The following is a 10,078-nucleotide window of genomic DNA, read 5'->3' as shown; positions in this document are numbered from 1 at the left end:
TAAAGCAACTGCGGACACTATGGACACACAAATGAAGAGTTTGTTAGTATCGAAATAGCTCAAAATGGCTCGGAGCACTATGGGACTTAACATCTGTGGTCATCAGTCCCCTAGAACTTAGAACTACTTAAACCTAACTAACCTAAGGACATCACACACATCCATGCCCGAGGCAGGATTCGAACCTGCGACCGTAGCAGTTGCGCGGTTCCGGACTGAGCGCCTAGAACCGCTAGACCACCGTGGCCGGCGGTATCGAAATATGTGACTTAAATGGCCGTATCTTTCGGTTATACTGACTTAGATGTCAGCGCCAGGTGACTGTCTACCTCGGTATGTGACGTAGATTTCAAAGCGATACGTCTACCCGTTCCCAGGAAAGGTGGGGTTAACTTAAGGACAGACAGATAGAAACGGCAGGGAAGATTTTATTTCGTGTGATGTAATAAAAAATTCACAATTTTCAGATTTTATCCTTTCGTTATAGCGTGAAACCTAGCTTCTTGCCAAATTTCACGGTTCTAGGTAAACGGGAATTATCCTGTAGGTTCTGGTGAGAGTTGACGAGAGCAAAGTACGTGACGTACTAAAGTCGTGGGATACGCGTATGCACATGCACGGATTCTGGTAGTACCACGCACAGAAGCTACAAAAGGGCGGTGCAGTGGCGGAGCAGTCACTTGTCGTCAGCTCATTCGTGGGAGAAAGTTCTGGACGCGGCTGACACTGCATTACGGGAATTAACGGACGTCCAACGCGGAATGGTAATTGAAACTAGACGCATGGGGCACTCCATTTCGGAAATCGTTACGGAGTGCAGTATCCCGGTATGGACAGTGTGAACAGTGTGCTGAGAATGCGACATTTCGAGCCCTGCCTCGCACCACTGACAAAGCAGCGCCCGACAGCCGTCAAGCGGCCGCCGGGAGCAGCGGTGTCTGCTGACAGACGAGCAGCACTGCGCAGAGTAACCGCAGAAGTTGATGTGAAACCTACGACTGACGCATCCGCCAGAACAGTGCGGCGAAAATGGTGTTAATAGGCTACGGCAGGAGACGGCCGACTCGTGTGCCTTTGCTGACAGCACGACACCTCCTGGGCTCGAGACCACATCGTTTGCACGCTGGACGTTATCCGGTCAGATGAGTGCCGGTTTCAGTTGGTGAGAGCTGATGGCAGGGTTCGAGTGTCGCACAGACCGACAAAGCCGTGGTCCTAAGCTGTGAACAATGCACTGTGCGAGTTGGTGGCGTCTCGGTAATGGTGTGGGCTGTGGGACTGCGTCCTACGGTCAACTGAACGGATCATTGACTGGAAGGTTATGTTCAGCTACTTGGAGACCATTTGCATTCATCCATTGACTCGGTGATCGCAAAGTGCCACGTCACTGGGCCACAATCGTTCCCTGATGGTTTCGAGAACATTCCGGACAAATCGAGCGAATGATTTGACCACCCAGATAGCCGGACGTGAAGCTCATCGAATATTTAGGGGACGTAATGGAGAGGTCAGTAGGTGCACGAGACCCTGCACCGGCAACACTCCCGCAGTTACGGGCGACTATAGAGGCAGCAGGGCTGAGCATTTCTGCAGCGCGCTTCCGACAACTTGGCGAGCCCGTGCTACATCGAGTTGGTGTTCTACGCCGGGCAAGAGGCGGTCCGACAACATATTAGGCGCTGTCTTAGCACTTTTGTCACCTCAGCGTAAACGTCCATATCTTTTCATTTTATTGACTTTGCTTCACTTTTTTACATCAACGAGGGACCGCAGACGTTAATATGTGACTTAGATGACAATACGTTATGTCTAGCCGTTCGTAAGAGGAAGGGTCGTGAACAGTCGGACACACAGGCAGACAGACAAGGAAGTTCTGGGGATGGAGTTACGGAGCCGTACAGAAGGCCTTATTTGAAGCCTCGAGACGTGAACCACGCGACTGGGGGGGAGGTGCGGGCGGCGGCGAGGCGCCAGCCACCATCACGCCGCCCAGGTAGCGGGGCGCGTGGAGCGCCGGCGGACCGCGGTCCAGCCGACGAGTGGTAACTGAGTGAGGCGGGGCGCGCCGCGGCCGCCGCCGACCTTCGGCCGCGCTGATAGCGGAGGGCAGCGCCGGATCTGCCGGCAGATGGCGGAGGATCAGCGCGCCGTGGCGGCCGCGTGACGTCGCCCAGACATATAAGCGGCCGCCGCGGGCGCGCGCCGGCAGTCACCAGCCAAGGAGCCGCAACAGCCATGGACTACTTGCTCAACAGGGTGAGTCGCGGGGCCGCAACGCGCAGCGCGAAGCCGAGTCACCGCTGTGGCGTGGCGTCTGCAAGGGAGAGGGAGAATGCTCGGTGGTCATCGGGCTCTCGGAATAACGTCTCTGCGTCGTAAATTGGAGGTCGCAGGTTGGCGTCCAGATTTGGTCGTTGGTGTCGCTTTGGAATGTGCCATTACTTCGTGTGTGTGTGTGTTCCCCCTAAATAAACGTACCGGACGAAAAGATTAGTCTGCCCCAGCAACCACGCTTACGCCAGTTAACACTGCCCCTCACCTAGGGGAGAGTTGCCATACCTGTACCACTTTTTAGATTTTATTTGTGGCTGTCTCCACTCGGACACGTCTTGCAGTGACTGTGTCTGGTTACACGATAAAGGAGCAAAAGAGATAGCAGACGTTTCTAATGTGTATAGGAACTGTATATGCGTCCTAATTTCCGTCTCTCCCGTGTTCCTGCCCACCCTCTACTCCCCTTCTGTTTGGGAGAATAAACATCGCATCTCACTGACAGTATTCCACCCATTACCGAGTCCATCAGCACGTGTATGAAATACACTAACAGACGACTTACAACGTGCAAATACACAAGGACCAGAAAGGAGAGGGGTTTGTGCAGTCCCTTTCACTGCTTTATTATTAATTCTCGCAGGGCCCGGCGTCCAATCGAGGCTCTTGATCCACTCGAACACAGTACCGAGAATGGTCAGCGTGACGGATTGTCAATCGTCTGGGCCCGGGTTCGATTCCCTGCTGAGTCGCGGAATTTTCTCCGCCCTGGGACTGGGTGTTGTGTCATCCCATCATCCTCATCAACTGCAGGTCGCCGAAGTGACGTCAAATTAAAAGACCGGCACCCGGCGAACGGCCTGCCCGACGGGGGCCCCTACCCTTACGATTAAATAAGTAAAATTTTGTCACTAGCTCTACCTCGCCACGTCTTGCTCTGGCTCAGTCTGGTTAAACTGAAAAGAGAGAACTCAGGGAGCTCGCGTATCTAATACGTGTGGAAACTGGACACACGCTGTGACCTCCTTCTGCCCTCTGCACGTTCCTCCCCCTCTCCCTTCGTCCATCCCCCCTTCCTCCTCTGTCTCTCTCCATCTTCTCCTGCTCCCCACTCCATCTTCTTCTGCCCCCCCCCTCCACCCCTCCTTTCAGTCCTGGATTTTATTTTATAAATTAAGATTCTGTACAAGTAGTCTATTGTTAACTAAATCTGTCAACAACAATTCGAGACTTTTGGTAATGGTGCTCCAGAAGATATAAAAAAAACAGCCCGTGACCCGCGTATTTGAATGCAACGTTGTGTCAACGTTTCAAAGCAATCAATGAAGATCTTCCTGAAACTTAAAATTTTGAACAAACGAACATTTACGTTTTTGTTTACATACATACAAAATCGTTTAAGCAAGTCCATCCTCAACTGCAGGACGTTGTTATTGGTATCTGATACAAAGAATGGCTTTGTATAAGCTACTTGTCACCGAACATCATCTCATCACATATATAAATATGATCTTCCGATTCGTTTCAACTCCGTTCAGGAACACTTTGTTCAAATGTGTGTGAATTCCTAAGGGACCAAACGGCTGACGTAATCGGTGCCTAGACTTACACAGTACTTAAACTTATGCTGAGAACAACACACATACACACACACACACACACACACACAGACACGAGGGAGGACTCGAATTTCCGGGGGGAGGGGCCGTGACATGGTGCCTCCGACCGCGCGGCCACTGCGGGCGGCAGGAACACTTCACAGCGCCCAAAAATTTTAAATACCCATTTGCATTTTTCTTTTCAGTATGCCCCTGAACTGTTGACTTAGATACATTTCATATGCGTGCACATTCATTTAATCCGTGGTCCCGATTGAGATATAGTGTTATAGGTAAATGCTCCACTTTCAATAACACCTTTCTGTGGCCATACCGTGAAAAAAAATTGTTTAATGTATAACTCATGATAACTAACGCATTAAAAAATTTCACCACATCCTTCTTTAACATTATCTCGGACTAATAATGCTAAACGCGTTTTTAAAGCTCACTATACAAACAAGTTTCTTAAATTATACCGGTACAATATCGCAAAGTTGCAGCAGTACATCATAGACAACATCGCCATTTTCTCTTTGTTAGTTCCCTCCGAAGAAATCACAACTACAGATTCGAGACTGTAAATTAACGTTATTTCACGTCTGTTGATCCACAAATGAAATCTTATAACAAGAAACGCGGCCTTTACGCGGCCTGTTGCTCAGTGTACAGAACTCATGACTGACACCGTGGCTCCAAGAAGCGTGTGGTTCACGCTGACTTCACTGGATGTCGGTGTACAGGAAACTGATGATCTGTTCATCGAAACTAGTTGTTCAATAAAGAAATTTTATCAGCAACTCTTGGCGGAAAATTATGGCGTTCTTCAAATATTTACGAACTGTGGGGGTGCCACCTACTTAAAGTATATTAAATCGTTCATCAACAAGTTCCGCAGCAGTTTTTGTTGCCGGCTGTCTGGATTTCAGTGTGTCAGACATAGCAGACGGGAAACTCGGGATTGTAAAGCTGAGGCCAGGTGGAGAGGCGCAGGCTGAAGTTGTGCGCCAGTAGAGTGGCGTAACCTGTACTCAGCCCCTGACGGCACACACCGAGTTGGCTGTAGAGCTTCTACGCGTGTGTCTACACTATTAATCAGCAGTTCACACTTACGCGTTTGTCAGAAAATGCGTAGAAACGTTCCGCTCTCGGGCAGCATGTGGTAAAAAAAGGAGCACGCAAGTCTTCCACTGCGAGCTCTGAAAATGTTCAAATGTGTGTGAAATCTTATGGGACTTAACTGCTAAGGTCATCGGTCCCTAAGCTTACACACTACTTAATCTAAATTATCGTAAGGACAAACACACACACACCCATGCCCGAGGGAGGACTCGAACCTCCGCCGGGACCAGTCGCACAGTCCAAGACTGCAGCGCCTCGGCTAATCCCGCGCGGCTGCGAGCTCTGATTTCACACATTACAATGGTCAGTTTATTACGATGATCATTTCTCCCCAGTTTTGTGGTGCTCAACAAAATGTTTTTTGCAATTGGAGGAGAAATTTGGTTATTGATATTCAGTAACAAAGATCTCGTCGCAACGAATAACTTCTTTATTTTATTGAGTACCATTCCAACTGCCTTATCATATACCTATTTTGTGATAACAGGAAATGACGTTCCTTTTTTTTTAACTTTTTCAATGTCCTCCGTTAGTCATATGTGATACGGATCCCATACCGCACAGCAAAACTCCAGAAGACTAATAAGTTTAGTGTAGGCAGTTTCTTTTATATATTTGTAGCATCCCCTAAGTATTCTGCCAATAATATTCAATCTTGTGTGTGTATTGTATTGTGTATTAAATCGGGAACCTAGAAACGATGGAGAGACTTCGTCTCGCCGTGGCCCTCAGTGGTTTACAACCCCACAACAGGCCAGAGCCGTCCACCCACCCCACCTCCGCCCCACACCGAACCCAGGGTTATTGTGCGGTTTTGCCCCCCGTGGACGTCTCATACCAGACGAGTGTAATCCCAAATGTTTGCGTGGTACAGTAACTTACGGTGTACGCGTACGTGGAGACAGTGTTTGCGGAGCAATCGCCGACATAGTGTAACTGAGGCGGAATAAGGGGAACCAGCCCGCATCGTCGAGGTAGATGGAAAGCAGCCTTAAAAACCATCCACAGGACCTCGACACTAATCCGCCGGGAGGATTCGTGCCGGGGACCGGCACGCCTTCCCGCTCGGGAAGCGGCGCGCTAGACCGCACGGGTAGCCGGGCTGGCTCTAACTCAGTCTTTAATTCGCATTCTCTACAAAGTATTACAAATGATGGTTCCAGTTTAAGTTGTTCATAACTGTAATCCCTAGGTATTTAGCTGACTCGACAGCCTTTAACTTTGTATCATTTGGCGTTTAGCCGACCACACATTTTTTATTGTTTAGGATCAGCTGCCACTTTTCACACTGTAAAGATATCTTGTCTAAGTCATTTTGTAATTCGTTTCAATCTTCTGATGAAAAGACGGTAAATGGTAGAATAATCTGGAAACAAACTAACGTGGCTGCTGATTCTCCTAAATCGTTTATATAGATTACAGAAAACAGTGGGCGCTTAACGTTTCATTGGGGATCCCCAACTAAAACTTCAGTTGCAGTAGAGGGCTTCCCATCAGGCACGATGAACTATGACTTCTCTGACAGCAAATGACGAAAACCCAGTCGCGCAACTGAGACGATACTCCATTGAGCCACAATTTTATTAGATACGGTTTGTAGAAGGTTGTCAGATCACTTCTCAAAATCTCGAAATATGCAATCAAGTTAAGATCCTCTGTCTATAGCTTGTTCGCGTGGTATGTGTTTAGCTATACAGGAGCACAATGCACTGCTGAATTACACACCAGCCCCAATGGAAAGCGGCTGCTGATGCTCTTATGATAACGCAGACCTTTTGGAGGACATTATTCCTGGTGCGAACTTTCGGTGTATCATTTGCCAATTGAGCCCGATAGGTAAAGGGTTTGTCAAATGTGACACACAAACACAATGGGTTCGGTTTTGTGTGGATTATGTGTTCCATAAGACTTCAATCAAATATAGATCTGCTGTTGACAGTAAGCCTGTCTGTTATTGATACGCATGCACGAACATTATGTTCTTGGCTCTTGTTTGCTACTACGATAGTACTGCCGCAACACTGAAACGCCATGTGTCAATGTCCTTTCATTTTCGTGTCTTGGTTACTAGTGAGTAGGTCATCTGTGTAAGCGAATTTCATACGTGACCGTGAAGAGTGAAAGCAATATATTGGTTTAAAATAATGGACGTTAGTACAGAGTTCTGGGAGTGGATTCGTTGAAGTTCCTTCTTTATTGATTTCCTTAGGAACGATAGCTTGGAAATATCAAACTATGAAGATGTCGTTCAGGAGCTGACCTATATTTCTAGAGGGTACGAGTAACTTTAGAAACAGTTCTTGTCGTGAAGCGCTATCGTAAGCAGCAGTTGAATCAAGAAATACTACTAATGTTTTCTGATCTTCTTGAAAGCCTGCTTCAGTGAGAATGGTGAGGTCAGACGTGAGTCTCAAAACTTTTGTTGAAGGAGGCGTTGAAAAAACATCTGCAAAGATCTGTAGTGTTTCTCTATCCCGTTACAGGTCGCGATACCGTTTGCAGAGAAGAGACAGAGTTATGAGAGCAAACTTTTTTTGGAGAAGACTTTCAAAAATATTCCAAAACATCCGTAGTATTTCTCGATTCAACTGTACCTTACGATACCGTTTGGAGACAGAGACAGTTTTCTGTGTCTGGGATAATTGCCTCAATAAAAGCTGTATGACTGAAGACTTGATCTCAGAACTTTCACTGAAGCAGGCTTGCAAGAAGGCTTGAAAACATCCGTGGTACTTGTTGATCCAACTACGGCTTATGACACTGTCTGCAGACAGGGACTGCTGCTGAAGTTAGTGAGGTCAGTGATTTGCTGCAGAACCGTAGCCCATGTCAGATCTCTTCCGTATAGCGTTTGAAATTTCTTCCACAGTAAGTCCTGCCTGGACGTGTGTACACTGAGGTGACCGAGAGTCACGGGACGCCCCCTCGTACCGTGCCGCAGCTCCTGTCGCCCGGCGCAGTGCAGCAGCTCGACGAGTCGCTGGAGAGCCCTGCCCTGCCCTGCTGTGCACAAGTACTGCACAAACACTTAGCCGCGCTGCCTCTGCAGCACTGCCGGTGCAGGATTCTGTGCTCGGACTGAAGTCTCGATTATGTCCCGTAAATGTTCGATGGCATTCATGTCGGCCGAACTGGGTGGCCAAATCATTCGCTCGAATTGTTCGGAATGTTGTTCAAACAAATCGCAAAGAATTGTGGCCCTGTGACATGGGAACGTGAAGTCCGTGAATGGCTGAAAGTGGCCTCCAAGTAACCGAACATAACAATTCCCAGTCAGTGATCGGTTCACTTCGGTCCATGTGAACACAGCCCACACCACTACGGAGCCACCACCAGCTTGCACAGTGCCTCGTCGACAACGTAGGTCCGTGGCTTCGCAGGTCCTGCGCCACGTTCGGACGCTGCCGTCAGCTCTTACCGACTGAAACCGGGTCTCACCTGACCAGGCCACGGTTTTCCAGTCGCCTAGGGCCCAACCGATACGACCACGAGCCCAGGACAGGCGCTGCAGGTGATGTGCTGCTAGCAGAGGCACTCGCTGCCACAGCCCATTAACGCCACATTTCGTCGCACTGTCGTAAGGGATACATTCGTCATACGTCCCACATTGATTCCTGCAGTGTTGCTTCGCTGTTAGCACTGGCAACTCTACGCAAACGCTGCTGCTCCCTGTCATTAAGTGGAGGGGGCCGGCCACTGCGTTGTCCGTAGTGAGAGATGGTGCCAGAAATTTGGTACTGTCGGCATACTCTTGATAATGTGGATCTCCGCATATTGAATTGCCTAACGATTTCCGAAATGGAGTTAAACACTATTAATGCCTGTCGTGAGGCCATAATCGCGTCGAAACCTGTTCACATGAATTACCTGAGTACAAAGGACAATTCCACCGACGCGCTGCCCTTTCGTACCCTGTGTACGTGACACTGCCGCCATCTGTATACGCGCGCATCGCTACCCCGTGACTTTGGTCAACTCACTGTACACAGACTCCGCCTTGTTTCTTCGTGCTCAACATGTGTCTCAAAATATTGCTTTGCTCGTCCTCCGACCAGATACGGGCTCTTTAGTCCTGCGCTGCATATAATGCAATAATTATCATTCTGGACATTTAATGTTCCAATTTGGTGGTCCCCGGTACGCTGTTGTTATCGTAGGCTCTCTTTCAAATGTTCAAATGTGTATGAAATCTTATGGGACTTAATTGCTAAGGTCATCAGGCCCTAAGCTTACACAGTACTTAATCTAAATTACCCTAAGGACAAACCCACGCCCGAGAGAGGACTCGAACCTCCGCCGGGACCAGCCGCACAGTCCATGACTGCAGCGCCCCTGACCGCTCGGCTAATCCCGCGAGGCGTAGGCTGCCTTTCAGATAAATCACAGTTTCTGCAGAAACGTACCTGCGTTAAAATCCTACCTTTATGTGTTAAAATGGTTTCGGCTTAAATGCGAGACACAGGGTGTTGCCCATTCTAAACGACTGTTTGTCCTGAAGCAAAATACAAGTACGTCAAGAAAATCTTGTTTAGGTACCAGGGAACATTAACCAGTATGACTGCCTTCCCCGTGAGTTTGTTCGTTACAAGCTTGTGAGCAGCAGTACGAATTTTTTAAACAGCACCATGCTCTCCTCAAGACCTGTTCAGAAAAGTATCACCGTGTATCAGTCACGTAAACTACACGTCATTAAAAACGTAGCACAAAACAGAATGAGATTTTCACTCAGCAGCGCAGTGTGCGATGATATGAAACTTGCCGGCAGATTAAAATTGTGTGCTGAACCGAGACTCGAACTCGAGACCTTTGCCTTTCGCGGGCAAATGCTCTCTCAAACGGTAGAGTACTTGCAAAGGTCCCGACTTCGAGTCTCGGTCCGGCACACAGTTTTAATCTGCCAACACATAACAGAGTTTGACTTTCCCGCACTGGTGCACAGCGCAAATAGCCGAGGTAACGTAACTCGTCAGCTTGCTGCAGCTGACAGCAAACAAAGTGAAACACAAGGAAAAGCCACACCGATCATTCAGTCAACTGTTTTCAGTTGAAGATCTGTGTGAGTGTCAAGTACCCCGACGAAGAGAAAG

General features: G+C 48.5%; 1 protein-coding gene across 1 annotated transcript in view; it reads left to right on the top strand.

Moving 5' to 3' along the window:
* Positions 1-2,131: 2,131 nt before the first annotated feature.
* LOC126424876 (UTP--glucose-1-phosphate uridylyltransferase-like) overlaps positions 2,132-10,078 on the top strand; it is a 77,968-nt gene continuing 70,021 nt past the window's right edge. Inside the window, exon 1 of the mRNA XM_050087705.1 lies at positions 2,132-2,256. Coding sequence (XP_049943662.1) covers positions 2,236-2,256 — 21 coding nt within the window. The 5' untranslated portion in view covers positions 2,132-2,235. The remainder of the gene's footprint in view (positions 2,257-10,078) is intronic.

Source organism: Schistocerca serialis, chromosome 10, assembly GCF_023864345.2.
Source record: "Schistocerca serialis cubense isolate TAMUIC-IGC-003099 chromosome 10, iqSchSeri2.2, whole genome shotgun sequence".
Taxonomy (NCBI): domain Eukaryota; kingdom Metazoa; phylum Arthropoda; class Insecta; order Orthoptera; family Acrididae; genus Schistocerca; species Schistocerca serialis.
Note: the sequence above shows the minus strand (reverse complement) of the source record. Positions and strands in the feature narration are given on the sequence as shown.